This window comes from Garra rufa, chromosome 22 (assembly GCF_049309525.1).
Source record: "Garra rufa chromosome 22, GarRuf1.0, whole genome shotgun sequence".
Lineage (NCBI taxonomy): Eukaryota > Metazoa > Chordata > Actinopteri > Cypriniformes > Cyprinidae > Garra > Garra rufa.
The window spans coordinates 20,014,491-20,036,984 of record NC_133382.1 but is presented as its reverse complement, the minus strand read 5'-3'; the positions used below and the strand labels follow the sequence as shown (position 1 = coordinate 20,036,984).

The window sequence follows — 22,494 nt, the reverse complement described above, 5'->3', positions numbered from 1 at the left end:
TATGCCTAGTCCAAAAATGACCCCATTCAAAACTTTACATACACTGAATCTTAATACTGTGTTGTTAAGTCCCATGTTTGTCCTGAACAGCTAAACAGCCTGTTCTTCTGAAAAATCCTTCAGGTCGCTTAAATTCTGTGGTTTTTCAGCATTTTTGTGTATTTGAACCCTTTCCAACAATGACTGTATGATTTTGAGATCCTTCTTTTCACCCTGAGGACAACTGAAGGACTCATATGTGACCCTGGACCACAAAACCAGTCATAAGGTTAAATTTTACAAAACTGAGATGTATACATCATATGAAAGCTCAATAAATAAGCTTTCTATTGATTTATGGTTTGTTATGATATGACAATACTGTATTTGGCCGAGATACATCTATTTGAAAATCTGAAATCTGAGGGTGCAAAAAAATCAAAATACTGAGAAAATCACCTTTAAAGTTGTCCAAATTAAGTTCTTAACAATGCATATTACTAATCAAAAATTACATGTTGATATATTTACAGTAGGAATTTTACAAAAAATCTTCATGGAACATGATATTTACTGAATTTCCTAATGATTTTTGGCATAAAATAAAAATCAATAATTTTGACCCATACAATGTATTTTTGGCTATTACAAATATATCCCAGCGACTTAAGACTGGTTTTGTGGTCCAGGGTCACATATGCAAATTTTACTGAAGGTTCAAATGCTCACTGATGTTCCAGAAGGAAACACAAAGCATTGAGAGCCGAGGTGAAAACATTTTGAATTTGAAGATCTAGGTCAATTTAATGTAAGTATCTTCTGTAGCTTCTAAAGGACAGTATTAAATGAAAAAATATGGTATTCAGGCAAAATAAGAACAATTTACTCTTCATTCTGTTCAAAAGTTTACACTCGTGGCTCTCAATGTATCGTTTTTCTTTCTGGAGCAACAGTGAGCATTTGAACCTTCTGTAATAGAGTCCCTCAGCTGTCCTCAAAAGTCCTCAATGTGCCTTTTTTCGCTCAAATTCAGAAGCATAGATCACAAATTAATTCATGTGACATTTACAGTTGACTGTATGATTTTGAGAGCCATCTTTTCACACTGAGGACAACTGAGGGACTCATATGCAACTATTACAGAAGGTTCAAATGCTCACTGATGCTTCAGAAGGAAACACATGCATTAAGAGCCAGGGGGTGAAAACTTTTAAACAGAATGAAGATGTGTACATTTTTCTTATTTTACCTAAATATCATATTTTTTCATTTAGTACTGCCTTTCAGAAGCTAGAAATAAAAGGTCAAATTTACCCTGATCTTCATAAAGTTTTCACCCCCTGGCTCTTAATGCATTGTGTTTCCTTCTGAAGCACCAGTGAGTCTTTGAATCTTCTGTAATAGTTGCATATGAGTCCCTCAGTTGTCCTCAGTGTGAAAAGATGGATCTCAAAATCATACAGTGATTGTTGGAAAGGGTTCAAACACACAAAAATGCTGAAAACACAGAGAATTTGTAAGATCTGAAGGACTTTTCTGAAGATCGGTGGGCAGTTTAGCTGTTCAGGACAAACAAGGAACTCATTGAACTAACACTAAATAACAACAAAAAAAACAGCTGTGGATCATTCATTTAACAACACAGTATCAAGAATCAAGTGTATGTAAACTTTTGAACGGGGTCATTTTTCTAAATTTAACTATTATTTTCTCTTGTGGACTATATGTGAACATCTTTTATGTGAAATATCTTATTCAGGTCAGTACTAGATAAAAAAATAACATGCATTTTGTATAATCCCTCTTATTTTGGTCAAATAATTAACATTTTGCAGATTCTGCAAACTGTAAACTTTTGACTTCAACTGTACATGACTATTGTATATTGTTAATACAGTCAAACCTAAATGGTATGACATACAGCAGGATTTTTAGAAAGAAAAATTTCAAAGAGAAAGAATAAATACATTATGAATAATTTACTGCCATTGTGTGAATATGTAGTCATTTAATCCATACAAAATTAACTGTAATCTAATTATGAGCATTTTAAAATGTAATACACTGCAATTAAGAATACTTGATTTTTGGAATCCAATTACATAATGTACAATATAACCACCTCTGCCTGTAGCAGAATATGACCATAATTGACCTGACTGTCACCTTTCAGATATGCAGGAGAGTTCACTGACCATCTGACCTGCAATGCACTGACCCTGTCTGCCCTCCAGTCGAAGCAGTCTCCATCTGCTTGGGTAAGACTTACAGACGATCCTGAAAACATCCTCGGCAGGTGCACTGCACCAACCTGGCCAATACCCGACCATTGACCCTTAGTGAGCAGACAGACTACTGGATTTAATCCCCAAAAAAGGCTTTAATGCACCATTCTAACTGCAGTTGATGTCTGAAGGTAACTATTTACATCTAGTGTTTACAAAGAGTGCATACATTACTGGAACGGTCAAGAGATGCTAATGGCCTTTTCATGTTCAGATTGGATGCAGCTGCTGTTTGGTGTCATACAAGCCTGATTCAGCAATTAGTCTAGTGTTATTGCCACTGCTGTTGCCGTTGCAGCTCAGATGTTAAATAAATGAGCCCCTCATGGTTAATTTTAATAATAGACACAGCAACATCCAGGCAAGTCAAATCAACAACTTATGAGCTCAAAAATGAATTCTGGGACACAATAACAGCATTTTAAAGAATGAGTGTACAGGGTATCAGGTTGCAGATTAGCTCATTTCAAATATTTCAAATGTGAAACAGAAACTTTAAAAAGAGATTAAATACTTAATTGATCTGTGGCTGATAATGTATTGACTCAGTGCCAAGACAATAATGATGAGTTTGTCAAATACATTTTGCATTACTGCAAACTAGAGCCGTCAATGGACAATAACAGCTGCCAAAAGAAGAAATACGTAAAAATAAATAAATAAATAAATAATTTAAAAAGCAGCCTACTTACTATTTCGGTTGGTCTTGATCTTGGCCAGAAGTTTATGAGCTAAAGGAAGGTCTCCATTCTTCACAGCCAGAAGAAGGTCCTGCTCCTTGCCCATGGCTCTCGTCCAGCTTCCACAAAAGTGTTGCAATCTGGATTCACAATTTCATGATCCTTTCCTTTCATGAATCTTTGGACTTGGCTTCTGGTTTACCTTATTGTTTTTTTTACACATATGGTCTAAGCATTAAGTACATTAAGCTTTCAACTTGTTTTGAGTTGTTTTTAAGGTCCTATATTACATAAAATAGCTGACTGTTCTTGAGCAGCCAGAATATACTGAATGTAAGCCATCCTTAAACCCAGAAACATCACAAGGAAACCTGTGGGAAAAAACAGACATGCTGTATTATCACTCATAATACACTTTAACATAATATTTGCACATAAAACACTATATATATATATATATATTTTTTTTTTACAACAAATAGGCAAACAATTGTTCTAATACAACCTAAGAGCGCTTCTGTGGTCGTTTGGTTGTTATGGAAAGAAAAGCAGGTCGCATAATAAGACGTTAAAATTAACCACACACATTAATGACAACACTTTAACTTTCCTGACCGGTTACTTCTCTGGATGTTATTTAATCAAATGCTAACTAGGTAATGCACTTGCCGTATAGAGCTGTAATATCATACTCACCGATACAGGTCGTTTAAAGCACTTAAAGCCAGTTATTCCACGTAACCGACGAAGTTCACGAAGTGTAATGCCGTTTATGTTTTCCGTTTCTGTTCGGGAAATCGCAAAAGCGCAAAGCCATACTTGAACGTGTTTGACACAACACAAGTGACCGGTGCGTGAGCGCGCGCGCGTCTGTCACGCGCCTCCCTGCTGTAGCTCTCTTCCTGAAAGGTGCGCTGTGAGGACTCTTTTAAATATTCCAGAGTAGATAATCCATTAACAGCGAATATATTCTATAAAATCAGATGTGTGCGTTTAAATGGCTGGTTGCAATGTTCTAACAGAGTCTGTATCGTATTTAACATTTACAGTTTGTATTTTTACCATAGGTGTTAAAGAACACTAATCTAGCAGTTATGTCACATTTGCCGCTTTATGCGTTGATGGTAATTTCGTCGATACAGTCAAGGCAAACATCTGGGACCTCAATGAGAAGTCACTGTAGTTTCTAAAGCTGGTGCGACATCTGGTGAACGAACGCTGTAATGTCACGAGAGTTCCTAGCGTTCACTTTCAGCCATAAACTATTGCTAATTTGTAATTTACTTTGTCCCCAAATCTTACAATAATATGCAGAAATGACTTGCAAAGAGACACTCTTTTATAATATCATTGTGCAGTATATATGGTTGGGGTCAAAAGTTTATACACCTTGTAGAATCTGCAAAATGCTAATAATTTTATCAAAATAAAAGGGATCATAGAAAATGCATGTTATTTTTTTATTTAGTACTGACCTGAATAAGATATTTCACATAAAAGATGTCTACATGTACATATAGTCCATTCGAGAAAATAATAGTTAATGTCCCTTTTCAAAAGTTTACATACACTTTATTCTTAATACTGTGTTGTTACCTGAATGATCCACAGCTGTGTTTTTTTTAGTTTTTTGTTTAGTGATAGTTGTTCATGAGTTCCTTGTTTGTCCTGAACAGTTAAACTGCCCATTTGTCTTCAGAAAAATCTTTAAGGTCCCACAAATTCTTTGTTTCTTCAGCATTTTTGTGTATTTGAACCCTTTCCAACAATTACTATGCTTTTGAGATCCATCTTTTCACACTGAGGACAACTGAGGGACTCATATGCAACTATTACAGAAGGTTCGAACGCTTACTGACGCTCCAGATAGAAAAAAAAGCATGAAAAGCCGGGGGGTGTAAACTTTTGAACAGAATGAAGATGTGTACATTTTTCTTATTTTGCCTAAATATCATTTTTTTTTTTCTATTTAGTACTGCTCTTCAGAAACTACAGAAAATATATGTTTCCAAGAAGACAAAGTAAGATAAATTTACCCTTATCTTCAAATTCTAAAAGTTTTTTACCCCTGGCTCTTTGTGCATTGTGTTTCCTTCTGGAGCATCAGTGAGCGTTTGAACCTTCTGTAATAGTTGCATATGAGTCCCTCAGTTGTCCTCTGTGATCTGAAATCATACAGTCCTTGTTAAAAAGAGTTCAAATACACAAGATTTTATAAGACCTGAAGGTCTTTTCTGAAGAACAGCGGCAGTTTAACTGTTCAGGACAAAAAGGGACTCATGAATAATTATCAATTAACAAAAAAACAGCTGTGGATCATTCAGGTAACAACACAGTATTAAGAATCAAGTGTATGTAAACTTGTGAATGTCTTATTTTGGTAAAATAGCATTTTTGCAGATTCTGCAAGGTGTATGTAAACTTTTGACCTCAACTGTATAATCCTTGTCTTCCAAAAATTAACATCTAATATAAACAACATGATATAAGAAAACAGACTTGACTGATATTTTTACAGTTAATTCATTGTTTATTCCATAATACAAATACACAAAGTAGAAACTAACAATACCAACAAAAAAAAAACGTTAAAATGTGCAACAAGTTACACTTCTTTCTCATTGTGAAATAACACTGTTCAACTTTCAACTTTATTCTTTGCCTAGTAATTACTCAGGTCATTTCAATGAAGATGAATTAGATCGATTCTCCCAAATACATCCAGATAACTTTGTCATCATGAAATTTCTTCCAGGTTTTCATCTCCAAACGATAATCATGATTGGCAAAAAACACTAGTTTAGTGTGTTTGCTGTCGTAGTAGTAGCTAGAATATTTCTGATAGTCAGCCGTGACAAAACCATAGGCTCTTACCTACATGAGAGCAGGAAAAACAAGGCATTATTATAAAACGATAAGTTGAGGAGTCAGCTAATGCCTCATTTTAATGGGAACGTTTAATCTGTACAATTAGAGAATAATCACTTACAATGTCACATGTGTGCATAGCCAGCAAAAGAGTAAATGCGCCATTAGTGGGTCTGACCAGCCACCATCTTTTAGTTTTTAATTGTTTTGACCTCAGAAAACTAAGATGAAAGACATGATCATTAGCAAATAATGAAATGGTGACTGCATATACCAAATACATGGGTAAATCAACTAATGTGTGCACATGAATGGCAGTTTCAGCCCCTACTTGTTTCGCACATATCTGAGAAAGTCTGGATGGAGGACGTAGTAAGAACTTTCATTAAAATGTCCACTGTAACATCTCCTAGGCCTTTCAAATAATAATAACACATCATTGAGCGTAACAGAATTTTTGATTCATAATGACAAATATTACTTTTTTGTTAGAATGACTTACGTATGTCCACGATATGCTCCTGACGGTATTCTTCTATTCTTCATTAGGGATTCGAGAAAGTTGTAGTCTCTTAGACCCTCGGGGATTAGAACATATTTAATGTCCTTTCACCAAAAAAAATTAAAAATGAAAAGCGGTTTAGTCAAAGCAGCTCACATTTCAGAGCAAGTGATAATTTAGACACACCTTGTCAGTAGGAATGTGTTTGAAACCCCTCTTTTTATGTAACATGAGAGACTGGATTAAGGAATGTGCTGTGTGCACATAAACAGACGTCTTTTTCCCAACATCTTCCTCATGGCCTTCTATAATGGCTGCATTCACCCTAGCAGAAACCAACATGTGACTAAATCATTATGCATGTATATACAAACATATATGTTGCTAAAAAACTTCTACTTTTACCTGAATACATAATCTGAAGAGTCAATCTCCTTTCCTAGCCTGGAGCCATTGAGAATGCCACTAGTCCCAACAACAGCACAGCGAATGCAGCCATTCTTCGCTTTTGTGGGTACTTGTAGTAACTGGGTAGATGCAAGTTTTGGGATGGTGTCAACAGCTGCTTTTATGGCTATAAAAGGTGGAAAAGTGTATTCATTTAGCATTGCGGTTTAATAAATCATCTTTATGATCAAATTCTAGCTTCTTTGATTAAACAAACCTGTGTAATTGAGTCCCATATAGCCAAAGGGGTTGTTGAAGTGATAAAGCCGGTTCCACTCACTCATGTTGAGATGATCTCTTTGTAAAAACAGCTGGATGTTTGGAATAAACTTTTCCTTAAACACTGGACTTGAGGAATTTCGCAAAGACGCTGTGCATTCCTGGAAAAACATTAAAAAAAAATAGAGAAATCTAGAAACAAGTAAAAAGCTTCTATGTTTTGTATCACGTTTGTAATAAAGATGAAAACACACATTTGACACAAGATTTGTAATGTTTTAATGATTCGAGGCTGCATTTATTTGATCAAAAATCCAGAAAAAAAACTGTAATATTGTGAAATATTATTTCAATGTAAAATAACTGTTTTCTATGTGAATATATTTAAAAATGTAATCATTCCTGTGATGCAAAGCCGAATTTTCAGCATAATTATTCCAGTCTTCAGTGTCACATGATTCTTCAGAAATCATTCTAATATGCTGATTTGTTATCAATGTTGATACTTTTTTTCAGGATTCTTTAATAAATTAAAGTTATATAAGAAAAGCATTTATTTAAAATAGAAATCGTTTGTAACAATATAAACTAGCATTTAAAAGTTTGTGGTCAGTACATTTTTATTATTTTTTTCGCCAAGAATGTGTTAAACTGATAAAAAGTGATAGCAAATACTTATATTGTTAGGAAATTCTGGTGTTCTTTTTGTTTTGTAAAAAGAAAATGTTTTTTTTAACTATTAATTCTTCAAAGAATCCTAAAAAATATATATAATAATAATTACAGGTTCCAAAAAAATATTAAGCAGCACAACTGTTTCCAACATTGATAATAAAAAGTAACAAATCAGCATATTACAATGATTTCTGAAGGATCATGTAACACTGAAGAAAATTCAGCATGAATCACAGGAATAAATTATATTTTAAGATATATTAAAATAGAGAACCATAATTTTAAGCTGTAATTATATTTTTTGATCAAGTAAATGCAGCCTTGATGAGCAGAGAATTCTTTAAAAACATAAAAAATCTTAACTGATCCCAAACGTTTGAACGACAGTGTATATGGCCCCAAAAATAATTAATTAATTAATTAATTAATTAATTAAAATGTACAAAAAAGAAATAAAGATGCATGGATATATATTTTTTCAGTCCAGTAAATGCTCATCAAAAAAATATTTTAATAGAAAAGATATTCACAAATTTTCTTTGTAAAAACCATTTAGGATTTCACAGCAAAAAGACAAGTGTATCACAACCTGAAAAATCAATATCATGTTGATAATTCAGAGGCCTTAGAAATTACATATTAAATAATATGCAGTGGACTTTATTAAGTTAAACTTGTTTATCCAAAAAAGTGCTTTTTTAATTATAATTTCAGCCACACTCATACAAGACAACAAATTGTGTATGTTCATTCTGGCAGACCACCAATCCACTATTAGTCTGGTTTAAGATGTTTTCTTTTCGTTGTGTTACTGTACTTACACTCTGTTTAAACTGTGGGTCCACTCGATACATATCGTCAAATTTCCAGTGGGGCAGAGCAGTAAAGTTGTGCTTGTCCATAACTGGTAAAGGGGTTGATTGAGTCCCAAGAGTATCAGGAGGACTCACTGTAGTGTTTGCTCCCTCGTCAGTCACAGCGGAACTGTTGGTTGGCTCAGGCTCCTCGACTCTCTGCAAAGAATATGCGACATTGCCGAATTTATAAAATGTGACAAAAACAACCAGAAGGAAAGTTATAAGGGTTATAGCCAAGAATATCCTCAAGAGAAACATTCTCGGTAGAAACTCGCATGCGCACTGTGAGTTTACAGCCTGATTAGACCTATTACCGACGACTCTAGTGAGCTGCCTACCTAGGCAACATTTGGAACATAATAATGCGCAGCCCACCGTATATGAGCGTACACACAACAACTTTTATACGGTTACTTTTGCAATTTGCATTAAGATGGTTGATTTTAAACTGTGGTGCGTGCGTCTTGTTTATAATTTATGCCTATTTAAATAGACGGTAGACCCGAGAACCAATGAGGTTTGTGTACAGTTTCTACTCCGCCTTCCATTCCTTATATGAAAAGAAGTGCGTGCCGCACTTCGTATATAAAGAAGCTTGCGGGCAGATAGATAGATAGATAGATAGATAGATAGATAGATAGATAGATAGATAGATAGATAGATAGATAGATAGATAGATAGATAGATAGATAGATAGATAGATAGATAGATAGATAGATAGATAAAGAATAGTCAGATTATAGACAGAAATAGTCAGATGATAGATCTATATTTTGACTATTTCTAATCATCATCTGAATATTTATATCTATCTTACCCTAGCTACCACCCATACAACCATAGCAACCACATAGCAACACCCTAGCAACCTCTAGTCTAGAGTACCCTAGCAAGTACCCTAACTCATTGCAAATATTTTAGCAGCCATATAGACCATTTCAAGCGCTATTCGGCGGCTTAAGGAAGTGACGTCTTTGGTCCCAGGAAGTTTCCGGTTAATGATCCAGCGCATTGAAAACAATGGCGAGAAGCGCGTTATGAACAGTGGGATTGCGGTCATATATAAACAATCCTCCTGTTTAAATGTGCAATTTAAAAATTAGATTCTTGTCGTTCGGTGGTTGTGTGCTTCCCCTGGGCCGGAACTAACATTATGAGACGCGTTTTACGGTATATTTCCGAGAAACGCACCCGAGTTGCGGCAGTGAAGGAGAAGGCTGGATAACAACAAGCAACTCTAGGATATACAGCGCACATTTCGATTCAGGCAAGTAAACTCTTCAAGTATGATGCCGTATAATTCAAAGTAGCTTTTTGTCATTGTTTACATATGCAGCTTGCATGTTGATTCGTGTATAACGTTAGTGAAAAAAGGCAAGTTTTTTATTTCTGTTTTATTGCTAAGTGTTGTGTGGGCTATAACTAAGTTCATATTAGTCGTCTAGTTATCTTGTCAGTTGACAAATGCAGTGAGTAACATGAAAGTAAACTTGAACGTGGTATTGTGTAACAGTTATCAGCAGTAGTTTACAAAAGGTAATGTTGGTGAATATTTTTTCCATCACATAAGCTTTGGTAATGTTAATTCCAACATATACTGACGTATTAAGCAATAATAGCATTATTTTTTTTTAATATTGTGCATTACATTAAATAATTGTTTTTCTACTTTTATCCTTAGGAGAGCCATCATCTGTAGACACCCAAGGACAGCTGATCGTCCTGCAGTGACTAACCACATCTGACCATATGAACACCCAGATGTGTTTGAGAACTTGAGTGTAGTATTCACTAATTCAGTGTAGTACTTAAAGCTACTGATGACCAGGCCAGATACAGACTGCTGCTTTTGACATTTGTTCCCCCTTTGTACTCCATTTCAGTTCAAATGTTGTTTCAGTTGTTGTTGTTGTTTCATTTGTTGAAGCATTTTATGTTCATACAAATATTTACATATCAATACATGTGTTGGAAATAAAAACAGTTGAAAGTGAGAGAATGTTCTTTGTTTATATACAGTAATGGTCAAAAGTTTGGACAAAGTATTTTATGTTTTTGAAAAAAGTCTTTTATGTTCATTAACATGATTTATTATTAAATTATTTTTTGTTATAAAAAATGTGTTATGCAAAGCTGAATTGGCATCAGCCTTTACATTACACCAGTATTCAGTTTCACACACACACACATACATATATATATATAAATAATGTGTGGGTGTGTACAGTAAATACGTGCATAAAAACATTTATGAATGCTGTATGTAGTGTGTTTGTGTTAATGCAAAACATAGTAGCCTGCATTGAATTGCGTTCGTCTTGTTTATTTGTGATCACATGATGACTCGGAGCATTCATACCCTCTTCTTGCACTGTTCCACAGCAACAAACAAGACCAAACCAAACACATTTTGAAATGAATTCAATACGTAATAACAGCATTGAGCGCTTAGTTTAATAGCATACATTTAGTGTTGTATTGAAACTATATGTATTGTGAAAAGTAATGTACTAATGAAAACAAATATTGAAACAGAAATACAGACTAGACCACGCAATGCAAGTGAATTAATCACGAACAACCTCTCCGGATATCTTAGGAACAAAACATGAAGTAAGTTGCACTGTCTTTCTTCAGACTGATGGCATCCATTGTATGAATAAATGTTCGCCACATTTCCGTTCTCATCCATGTGATATGCTTTTAGCAATCTCCCATGTACACGCACGCAGCATCGATTAGATAATGAGCAGCTTCTACCTTAACTGTAGCGTTTTCGCTAGATTTTAAAAGAATGTGCTGGCATTGACAGATCGGAGAAATAGCGTTACCGGAAATGCTTCAGGACCGGACATGCGCAGTAGGGCTCCAACTATAACAACACCTCACGAACCACCCAAGGTTCCAACACCCTAGCAACTACCCTGAATACCCTAACAACCAACTTGAGTACCCTAACAACCACATAGCAACACCCTAGGAACCTCTCGAGTATCCTAGCAACCTCATAGCAACACCCTAGCAACAACCTGAGTACCCTATGGAATGAAGTGCATGCTGCACTGCGTATATAAAAAAGCTTGCGTGCAGATAGATAGATTGACTATTTCTTTTTATCTGTCTATTTATATCTATAATCTACAATCTATCATCTATTTATATCTATTTAGTCTATGTATGTGACTATTTATATCTTATCCTAGCTACCGCCCAGAGTATCTTAACAACTACATAGCAACACCCCAGCAACCACCCCAGGCTCCAACACCATAGCAACTACCCTAAATACCCTAGCAACCTTATATAAACAACCTAGCAACCCACTTGAGTGCCCTAGCAACCACATAGCAACACCCTAGCAACAACCCGAGTACCCTAGGAACTGAATAGCAAAAAATCTATCTATCTATAGAAATACTATCATGACTTTTTACATCTATAGTCTATTTCTATCTATCTATCTATCTATCTATCTATCTATCTATCTATCTATCTATCTATCTATCTATCTATCTATCTATCATCAACATCTGACTATTATCTTACACTAGCTACCACATAGTATCTTAGCCACCACATAGCAACTAACCCAGCAACTAACCCAGGTGCCAACACCCTAGCAACCATCCTGAGTACCCTAGTAAGCACATAGCAACACCCTAGCAACCTCCCGAGTACCCTAGCAACCTCATAGCAACACTCTAACAACAACCTGACTTGTCTATCTATCTATAGAAATATTATCTATCTATCATCATCTGACTATTATCTTACCCTAGCTACCACCCAGGGTATCTAAGCAACCACATAGCAACATCCCAGCAACTACCCCAGGTTCCAACACCCTAGCAACCATCCTAAGTACCCTATTTATCATCATCTGACTATTATCTTACCCTAGCTACCACCCAGAGTATCTAAGCAACCACATAGCAACACCCCAGCAACTACCCCAGGTTCCAACATCCTAGCAAGTACCCTAGTAACCACATAGCAACATCCTAGCAACAACCCAAATTACTTAAAACTTTAAATTTCAAGCTTTTCAAACCCATTCAGTCTTTCTAATCTGGCTTTCTCAAACCAACTTCAAAGCTTGTCTTAATCAACTTCTTTATGTTGTTATGCTTTATCTTTGAACTGGTCATGGAGAAAGGTGTTTCCATGAAAACACTTAACTACTGACATGGTTGTCTAAAAGAGCTGGCTTAGGAGAAAAATCTTGTAAAAGAGTACACATAAAAGATTAATGATCAAACAGTTTGTTCTTCACAAAGACTGTAACGGAATACACAGTCTCTGTCTGCCTTTGAAGTGCTTGTGTCTTTGGCAGAGTCTAATGATTCAAGAATCACACAGCTTCTTCAAAGTCTTTAGTCTTCCAGGCCACTGGCAAGAATAAGCTTATAAACCCTTTACAAATACACAACTTTCAGGAGTGATTATTCATAAAGTTTAAAAAAAAAAATTTAAACCAAACACAATCTGATTGTAGTTTTTTTTTTTTTTTCATTTTGAATTAATGTATTAATTTATTAAATACATTGAGTAATTGTTCACTTGTAGGGTGCATATAGGTGAAACATAGTAGATTCTCCTTTATCAACAAAACCTGCATTAAAAACATTTCTGTAGCTGCTTATAAGACTTAACCTTTATCAAGACATTAAACTTTCATCTTAAAGAAATGAATAAAAAAAGAACATTTTCCATTGATACTATAAAAAGCCTAAACTATTTAGAGACATCAAATGTTAAAGAATGACAATAGAAATCTGCTCGATTTCTAGAATTTAAAGTGGTCAAATTATATGATTTAGCATAATGCTAATTTGCCAACCTGATAAATAAACATACATTACAGTAATTTTCCCCTGAGCAACAATTCAACAAATAGTCTTTTGACAAGGAGTATATACAGTATATACAGAAACTGTCTTTCAAATATGACCCCACCCTGACAAATATTCTCTATGATGCATTGAATTTGTACAGGCAGATTACAATTTAAGCAAACTGTAGCTAAAGCAAAGAAAACTTTCACAGGTGTGTGCTGCTTTATACTACTTTAGAAAAATCAGCGAGAAAACTTTGCATTAATCTTTTGATTCTTCTCATTTTCATTTTGCATTTCTGAGAAAAACAAATACATTATTGAATAAAATTAAGCATATAAAAATATTAGAATAAATATGTTGAATAAATGGGCTGGTGTTTCTCTTCATCAATCCAAAACAAGTCCAATAAAGTGCATCTATCTATAATAAAAAGTGCCTCACATGGCTTTGGGGGGTGAATAAAGGCAAAACTTTGAAATTTCGAAACAGTTATGATGTAATAAAGCCTCGTTTACTGAAATCACATGACTTTATCAGTCTGACACACATTCCAATCACTATTTCAAAACAATTGATTCACATAAGGTTAGGAATTTGATCAAATGTAATGAGGAATAATTAAAGATCAAACACACAAACCAAGACTATTTAAAAATTAAACTATAGAGATATAACTTTCCTCCCTAGTACAACTAATACAACCTTTCACTTGCAGCGTATTACAGATGTTTCACTTAGTTTTAGTTCATACACTACCAGTCAAAAGTTTCTGAACAGTAAGATTTTTTATGTTTGAAAAGAAGTCTCTTCTGCTCACCAAGCCTGCATTTATTTAATCCAAAGTACAGCAAAAAAGTAAAATTGTGAAATATTTTTACTATTTAAAATCGTCAAAATATTTCAAAATTTTTACAGCTTTTGCTTTATTTTGGATCGCATAAATGCAGGCTTGGTGACTAGACACCTTTAAAAAAACGTTAACAATCTTACTGTTCAAAAGCTTTTGACTGGTAATCTAGCTTTCCAAGACATATCTTCTTCCATCCATCTTCCCCATGAACATAACTTTTAAAATATGGCCTGTTGACAGAACAGTAGTCTTCTTCTCTCTTTGATGTGTTAGTGTCTTTGGAAGAGTTTAATGATTCCAGTGTCATGCAGTTTCTTCCAAGTCTTTATCTCCAGGCCATAGTCATGGTTAATATAGAAAATTACATTGGTTTTTTTTAACTTTTCATAATAATAGTTGGAGTACTTATGGTGGTCTTCTGTAATATATCCATAGGCGTCCACCTGATGTTGAACATAAAGCATTGTTATTTAATATTCATGAAGTATTACTACTATACAGTATGTCACAAAAGTGAGTACACCCCTCACATTTCAGCAACCATATTAGTATATCTTCTTATGGGACAATACTATAGAAATGAAACTTGGATATATTTTAGAGTAGTCAATGTGCGGCTTGTAAAGCAGTATAGATTTATTGTTCCCTGAAAATTACTCAACATACAGCCATTGTGGTCAAAATAGCTGGTATAAAGAAAGTGAGTACACCCTAAGTGATAACAGCAGTATATTGTTTAACCATGCAAAGCCACATGTTTATTTTTTGTCTGCTTGACAGGACCACACAAAGTTGTTTATCTTGTATTAGAGCAGTTAAAATTAGGTGCTTTAAGTACAATTCTCTCATACTGACCACTGGATGGCATCTCATGGCAAAGAACTCTCTGGGGATTTGAGAATTAGAATTGTTGCTCTCCACAAAGATGGCCAAGGCTATTAAAGGTTCAGTAACACCCTGAAACCGAGTTACACTACAGTGATCAGGGTCATACAGAGCTTTTCCAAGATGGGTTCCTTTCGGAACAGGCCTTGCAATGGTCGATCAACAAAGTTGAGTACTCGTTCTGTGCATCAGGTGCAGAACCTTGCTTCAAAAAACAGACGCACGAGTGCTGCCAGCATTGAATAAAAGGTTGCAAAAATAGGTCAGCTTGTCAGTGCTCAGACCATACGCCGCACACTGCAACAAGTTGGTTTGCATAGGCGTCGTCCCAGAAGGAAGCCTCATCTGAAGCTGGCAGTTTTCCAACATAATGATCCCAAACACACCACTAAGATGACAGCTGCCTTGCTGAGGAAGCTGAAGGTGATGGGGTGGCCAAGTATGTCTCTAGACCTGAACCCTATTAAGCACCTGTGGGGCATCCTCAAGCGTAAGGTGGAGAAGCACCATGTGCAACATCCGGCAGCTCCGTGAGGAGTGGAAGAAGATCCCAGCAACAACCTGTGCAGCTCTGGTCAATTCCATGCACAGGACGATTAAGGCAGTGGCAGATAATAATGGCGCTAACACAATATATTGATACTTTGGACAAGTTCACTTCGGGTATACTCACTTTTGTTGCCAGCTATTTGGACAATAATGGCTGCATGTTGAGGAATTTTCAGGGGACCAAAAATCTACACTGCTACACAAGCTGCACATTGACTACTCTAAAATATATATTCCAGTTTCATTTCTATAGTACTGACCCTTGAGAAGATCTATTAAAATGGTTGCTGAAATGTGAGGGGTGTACTCACTTTTGTGACATATGGTATGTATACAATTAATAGCTTAGTTCACCCAAAAATGAAAATTAGCCATCAGGCATCCTAGGTAAGTGTATATAACTTCCTTTTTTCAGACGAACCCAATCGGAGTTATATTAAAAATGATCCTGGCACTTCCAAGCTTTAGAATGGCAATGGGCTGGTGTTTCTCTTCATCAATCCAAAACAAGTCCAATAAAGTGCATCTATCTATAATAAAAAGTGCCTCACATGGCTTTGGGGGGTGAATAAAGGCAAAACTTTGAAATTTCGAAACAGTTATGATGTAATAAAGCCTCGTTTACTGAAATCACATGACTTTATCAGTCTGACACGCATTCCAATCACTATTTCAAAACAATTGATTCACATAAGGTTCGAAGCTTCATGAAGGAGCTCTTTGAAAGCGTCCCGCACTAGTTCGCGTTTGTCACTTATGAGCGGCACATGCCCAACGCCGACGTATTGCGTCATCCGCCTAGAACTTCTCCGGGTACGAACAGCCGGCGCAAGATAGATTAAAGTGAATAAAACGTTTTAAACCTGAAAATTTTCTTATAAAAACGCATCAATTCAATACAGGAGGCCTTTATTCACCCCCTGGAGCTGTGGGAGGCACTTTTTATTATGGATGGATGCACATAATTGGACTTGTTTTAGACTGATGAAGAAAAACACCCATTCTAAAGCTTGGAAATTATTTTTTAGATAACTCTGATTGGATTTGTCTGAAATAAGACAATCATATATACCCAGGATGCCTGAAGGGAGAGTAAATAATGGGCGAATATTCATGTTTGGGTGAACTAACCCTTCAAAATGATAACAGAAAATAGTATGTTGGAGTACTTTCAGTGTTAAAAGGGATAGTTCACCCAAAAATGAAAATTACATACCATTATGGTGTTCCAAACCCGTAAGGAACACAAATTAAGATATTTTTTATGAAATCCGAAAGCTTTCTGACACGTTCAAGGTCCAGAAAGGTTGTATGAACATCAACTTGTGTCAAAGACTGACACCAAAGGGAAGAAATTGTTCAGTCGTCATTTTTGTTTTCTTTGTGGATTTCATCAAAACTATCTTAATTAGTGTTCTGAAGATGAACGAATTTCTCACAGGTTTAGAACAACATGAGGATAAGAACTAAGAACTAATATTGAGCTACAAAAAACATATAAGCTGAACGAACAGATAATACTTACAATATCACATGTGTGAATAGCCAAGAACAAAGCAAAAGCTCCATTGGTAGGTCTGTACATTGCCCAATATCTTCCCTGCATTTGTTTGGATGGCATGAATCTGTTTTGTTTTTTTAAATGAGGGTCATTCAAAAGAGACAAATCACTCTTAAGATTGTTATATGACTACTGGCCACTGTAACATAAATGTTACCTGTTCCGAATGTATCGAAGAAAATCAGGGTGAAGAACAAAGAATCTACTCTCGTTAAAATTCCCATTGAAATATTTCAGTGGCCTATGGAAGAATAAAAGCATTTTTTTTTAAACAAACAAATCAATAACTATACATTTTCACTGCAGTTCTGTTGCAATGTTTTTGCCACGATTTGAAAGAACTAGAGCTGGATACTGTACCTCACACCCTTAAATGATCCTTTGGCTTCTTTTCCCTGCAAAAGGCCTTGGAGCCACTCAAAGTCCCTCAGGCCTTCAGGGATCATTACATATTTGATACCCTATTGAAAAGAATGACTTAAAATGCAACCTTTGAGAGCATAATTCTTTTAAAACATTAAAACCTCAAACTGTTGAACTTCTGGAGATAGAGTTCAGAAAATACTGACCTTGTCTTGTGGAATATTGTGAAAGCCGTACTTTTTTAATGACATAATGTTGGCATGCATGGAAAAAGCTGTATGTACATAGACTGATGTTTTATTTCCAACATCCTCCTCGTAACCTCGAGTAACTGCCCCATTTACTCTGTTTCAGAACACAGACACACCTCATTATACAGAACTATTTCATCCTGCTGTCAACTCTCAAATCAAGCTGATTTCATTTTTAACTTTTACTTATTTCACCTCTTACCGAAAAACATAATCATGGGAGTCTATCTCTTTGCCCATCTTTGAGTTATTGAGAATGCCACCAGCGCCCACAACAGCACAGCGGATACAGCCATCCTTTGAACTTTTAGGCACAGGCAGAAATATTGAAGGCTTTGGTATCAAATCCACTGCATCTTTTACCTCTTCAGTGAAAGAAAAAAAAAATCATTGTAAAGAAATGCAAAATTAAATAATGCATTTATTCCCCAGTGGATCCTCAGATGCGCAGCGAATGGGTGCCGTCAGAATGAGAGTTCAAACAGCTAATAAAAACATCACAATAAAATAAAAACTTAATTAGACTTGTAAACTGTGTTTAATCTGTAAATATTTATCTTCTTATTCAGCAGAGATTACTTTTTTACTGGAAAAGGCAGTATTTTGGATAAAGGACTGGTATTTTAGTCGGAACCAATAGTTTGATGTTAAAAACTTGATGGATTTGTTTATTACAAATGTGCAACTTATCACTTCACAACGTGTTAATTGATGGACTGGTGTCGAGTGGATTACTGTAATGTTTTTATCAGCTGTTTGGACTCTTATTCTGACGGCAACCATTCACTGCAGATGATCCACCGGTTGAGCAAGTGATAATATTTCTACAAATCGGTTTCTGAGAAGAAACAAGCTTATCTTGGATTGCCTGAGGGTGGGTACATTTTTAGCTCATTTAATTTTTTTAGGTGAACTGTTCCTTTAAGGGAATACTTCAATGTTGCAAGTTTAGCTCAATGAACAGTGTTTGTGGCATAATGTTTATTTATCACAAAAAAATATTAATGGGACACATCTTTAAAGGATTTAAAGGAGTAAAAAAAGTTTTTTTTTATAAAGCACATTAAATCTACTGGTTAATTATCATTTTTACAGTTGTTTTAGGGTTTTGTATGGAAGCCTGTGTCTGCCACTGAATAAAAAAATAATTAAAGGTTTTGCAACTTTTGATCTCACAATTCTGACTTTATTAACTCACAATTCTGTCTTTTTTTCCTCAGAATTGTGTTATATATTGACTCCCAATTGTGAGTTATAAAGTCAAAATTGTGATAAAAACTCGCAATTCTGACTATTTTTCTTGCAAGTGCGAGTTTATATCTCACAGTTCTGACTTTTGATGCAATTCTGACTTTTTTTTCTCGCAATTGTGAATTTATATCATGCAATTCTGACTTTGTTTCTCGCAAGTTATAAAGTCCAATTTTGAGGGAAAAAAGACTGATATATTCTTAAAATTAGAACTTAGAATTCTGAGAAAAGAAGGCAGAATTGTGAGTTAATATCCGGCAAATCTGACTTTATTTCTCAGAATTGCGACTTTATCTTACAATTCGGACTTTAGAACTCGCAATTGTGAGTTATAGTCTGAAATGCAAGATATAAACTCATAATTTTGACTTTTCAGAATTGCATGATATAAAACTCACAGTTGCGAGAAACAGTCAGATTTGTGAGATAAAAAACTGACAATTCTGACTTTTTCTCGGAAATTCAAGTTTGTATCTCGCAATTCTGAGTTCATATCTCCTATTTGCGAGTTTATGAAGTCCCATTTTGAGGGATAAAAAAAGACTGATGTTAAACTCACAATTTTGATAAAAAGCTTAAATTGTAAGTTTATTCCTTGCTATTCTGGCTTTATTTCTTAGAACTGTGACTTTATTTCTCAGAATTGCGACAATTGTGAGTATAAATCGGAATTGAGAGATATAAACTCACAATTGCGAGAAATAAAGTCAGAACTGTGAGATAAAAATGTGCAATTCTGACTTTTTTTTTTTATTTTGACTTTACTTCTCAGAATTGTGGGATATGAAGTCACAATTGAGAGTTATAAAGTCAAATTGTGGGACATAAACTCACAATTCTGACTTTTCAGAATTGCGTGATCTAAAACTCGCAATTCTTTTTTTTCTCGCCAATGCAACTCTTTTATCGTAATTCTGATAAGAAGTCAGAATAGTAAGTTTATATCTTGCAATTTTTAAAAAAAGGTTATTGCAACTTTTGATCTCACAATTCTGACTTTATTAACTTACAATTCTGTCTTTTTTCCTTAGAACTACGTCATATATTAAAAAATTCCACAATTCTGACTTTTTTTCTTGCAATTGCGAGTTTATATCTCGCAATTCTGACTTCATGCAATTCTGACTTTTTTTCTCAAAATTGTGAATTTATATCACGCAATTCTGACTTTGTTTTTTTTTGCAAGTTATGAAGTCCAATTGAGGAAAAAAGATATATATATATTAGAACTGCGAGTTTATATCGCACAAGATATAAACTCGCAATTCTGAGAAAAAAAGGCAGAATTGTGAGTTTATATCTTGCAATTCTGACTTTATTTCTCAGAATTGTGAGATATAAACTCATAATTCTGAATTCAGAATTGCATGATATAAAACTCACAGTTGCGAGAAATAGTTAGAATTTTGAAAGAATTTTCTAAATTCTGACTTTTTCTTACAAATGTTATAAAAAGCTATAAAGTCCCATTTTGAGGGATAAAAAAAGACTGATATGTTCTCAGAATTCCGACTTTATATCTCACGATATAAACTCGCAAATTTGATAAAAAGTCTGAATTGTAAGTTTATATCTTGCAATACTATTTCTCAAAATTGTGACTTTATATCTTTAACTCACAATCCTGACAAATTGTGAGATAAAAACTTCATATCTTGCAATTCTGACTTCTCAGAATTGTGGGATATAAAATCACAATTGTGAGTTATAAAGTCGAAATTGCAGGATATAAACTCACAATTCTGACATTTTTTAGAACTGCATGATATAAAACAATTGTGAGAAATAAAGTCAGTATCGTGAGATAAAAAATTGCAATTGTTTTTTCTCGCAAATTTTTCTCGCAATTCTGACTTTGTTTCTCACAAGATATAAAGTCAAATTTTGAGGGGCAAAAGACTGATTCTCAGAATTGCGAGTTTATATCTCACAATTCTGAGAAAAAAAATCTGAATTGTAAGTTGTATCATGCAATTGTGAAAAAAAGTCTTTTTTGTTCTTTCGCTTTACTGACAAAAAAGTTTTTTTTCACAAAAAGATCAATGTTAATGAAAGAATGAGTATTTTAGCTTAGCAACTGCCATATTTGCTACCACTACAACCCAGATCATCCTTTCTTCCCAATTGTCCCTAAACGTAGAGCAAGACAATGCAATGCAAACTGATTATATCATTGTTGTTTGGTATTGCTGGGATCTCATGACAGGTCCCTGCACACGTCCTTAGAAAAACCAAATGTTGTAGCAAGACTACAACAAAAAGTAAATTATTATTATTAAAAATCATAAGGTATTTAAAAATAGGAATAATTTATAATAAAACACTCCAATAATCCATTAAAAATCAGACATTGGTGACTTTAAAATAAAAGGTAGTACAAGTATAATCAACATTATGCCACAAATGCTTTCGATTTAAGCTTAACCTGTATTGAAGCCATAATGTGTCTTTGGGCACTTCAATGATATTAAGACTAAATGTCATCAAGATATAAATAACCTGCAACACCCTTTCTTCAAATATATTCAGGATTCTACGCACTCCATTAAACATTCTATTACGCCAGCAGTAATCTTTAATTTGCCTTAGGTTATCACCATTGTACTTGTACTCCATGAAGCCGAAGGGATTGTTGAAGTGGGCTAATCGATTCCATTCTGTTATGTTGAGTAGACCTTTGTACAGCCACAGCTGAATATCCGGAAGAACTGCCTCCTTGAACTTGGGATCCTCCGTGTTTTGAAGGGACTTTGGACAGGTCTACGGAAAAAGGTGATTAAATCGACCACAAGACTTCCCTGTGAAAATGGTATTGGAAAAGAAGAACTTACAGGTCTTTTTGCTTCGTTTCGCAAATAATCATCTTCGAAATCCCACGCCGGAAGTTTTGTAAAATTCTTCTTATAAAGGATCGGAATTGGTGTAATGTTGACTTCTCGCTCAGTGGGAAAAGTGGGTTTTTCAGTTTGGGACAAACTAGTTTTAATTTGTGAAAAAATCAATGTAGAAATGAAGGCAGTTTTGCTAAATAGGAAGAAAGTGTAGAGCAATAAGAGAAATAAACTTTTTGTGGTAATCCAGACAGACAAATATTTAACAAACCAGCAATAGAACCCATACTCAAGTTATTAGAATATCAAAATGACACCTTCTAAGTCAAACTCAGAATACAAGTATTATTAGTTTCTTACCTACTAAACTGTTCAGACAGATTCATCCAAAGTATGAGATAGAGCAGCACGCAACAAGTCAGAATGAGACTGAAAACGGCCCAAGTTTTCTGCATATTTCATGACTTAAGACTTCCACTCATCTTATCAGTCTGACTCTATGAAACACTTGACTGTTTTATGTTCCACCTATTCAAATGTATTACATCACCAAACCAGGTGTTTATTTCTGGATTAGAGTCCGCCTATTGCCTGCACTGACCT

General features: G+C 34.8%; 3 protein-coding genes across 3 annotated transcripts in view; all 3 read right to left on the bottom strand.

Annotated features, from left to right (window-relative positions):
• The window catches only part of caskin2 (CASK interacting protein 2), a 77,883-nt gene extending 74,107 nt beyond the window's left edge, over positions 1-3,776 (bottom strand). Inside the window, exons 1-2 of the mRNA XM_073827770.1 lie at positions 3,641-3,776; positions 2,957-3,315 (exon numbers count right to left, since the gene is read on the bottom strand). Of these exons, the coding sequence (XP_073683871.1) occupies positions 2,957-3,050 (94 nt within the window). The 5' untranslated portion in view covers positions 3,051-3,315; positions 3,641-3,776. The remainder of the gene's footprint in view (positions 1-2,956; positions 3,316-3,640) is intronic.
• Positions 3,777-5,641: 1,865 nt separating this feature from the next.
• Positions 5,642-8,770, bottom strand: st6galnac1.2 (ST6 (alpha-N-acetyl-neuraminyl-2,3-beta-galactosyl-1,3)-N-acetylgalactosaminide alpha-2,6-sialyltransferase 1, tandem duplicate 2). The gene is made up of 8 exons (XM_073827875.1): positions 8,477-8,770; positions 6,979-7,141; positions 6,720-6,888; positions 6,501-6,639; positions 6,315-6,418; positions 6,144-6,227; positions 5,934-6,033; positions 5,642-5,818 (listed from the first exon to the last, which is right to left on the bottom strand). The coding sequence occupies exons 1-8, from the start codon at positions 8,768-8,770 to the stop codon at positions 5,642-5,644; spliced, it is 1,230 nt and encodes a 409-aa protein (XP_073683976.1).
• Positions 8,771-13,001: 4,231 nt separating this feature from the next.
• On the bottom strand, positions 13,002-22,482 carry st6galnac1.1 (ST6 (alpha-N-acetyl-neuraminyl-2,3-beta-galactosyl-1,3)-N-acetylgalactosaminide alpha-2,6-sialyltransferase 1, tandem duplicate 1). Its single transcript, XM_073828432.1, has 9 exons — positions 22,252-22,482; positions 21,892-22,084; positions 21,658-21,820; positions 18,012-18,174; positions 17,765-17,903; positions 17,556-17,656; positions 17,353-17,436; positions 17,160-17,259; positions 13,002-14,643 (listed from the first exon to the last, which is right to left on the bottom strand). Exons 1-9 carry the CDS (start codon positions 22,344-22,346, stop codon positions 14,470-14,472), a joined length of 1,212 nt encoding a protein of 403 aa, XP_073684533.1. The 5' UTR covers positions 22,347-22,482; the 3' UTR covers positions 13,002-14,469.
• Positions 22,483-22,494: the final 12 nt, after the last annotated feature.

Excerpts from the sequence above, each read along its gene's own strand:
- st6galnac1.2 (XM_073827875.1), bottom strand. The coding sequence starts at position 8,770 with ATGTTTCTCTTGAGGATATTCTTGGCTATAACCCTTATAACTTTCCTT. Across the intron at positions 6,640-6,719 it reads TCTTCAGATTATGTATTCAG|GGTGAATGCAGCCATTATAG; the intron begins GTAAAAGTAGAA and ends GGTTTCTGCTAG. Across the intron at positions 6,228-6,314 it reads GGAGCATATCGTGGACATAC|GCCTAGGAGATGTTACAGTG; the intron begins GTAAGTCATTCT and ends ATTATTTGAAAG.
- st6galnac1.1 (XM_073828432.1), bottom strand. The coding sequence starts at position 22,346 with ATGCAGAAAACTTGGGCCGTTTTCAGTCTCATTCTGACTTGTTGCGTG. Across the intron at positions 17,904-18,011 it reads TCCCATGATTATGTTTTTCG|AGTAAATGGGGCAGTTACTC; the intron begins GTAAGAGGTGAA and ends GTTCTGAAACAG. Across the intron at positions 17,657-17,764 it reads ACAATATTCCACAAGACAAG|GGTATCAAATATGTAATGAT; the intron begins GTCAGTATTTTC and ends TCTTTTCAATAG.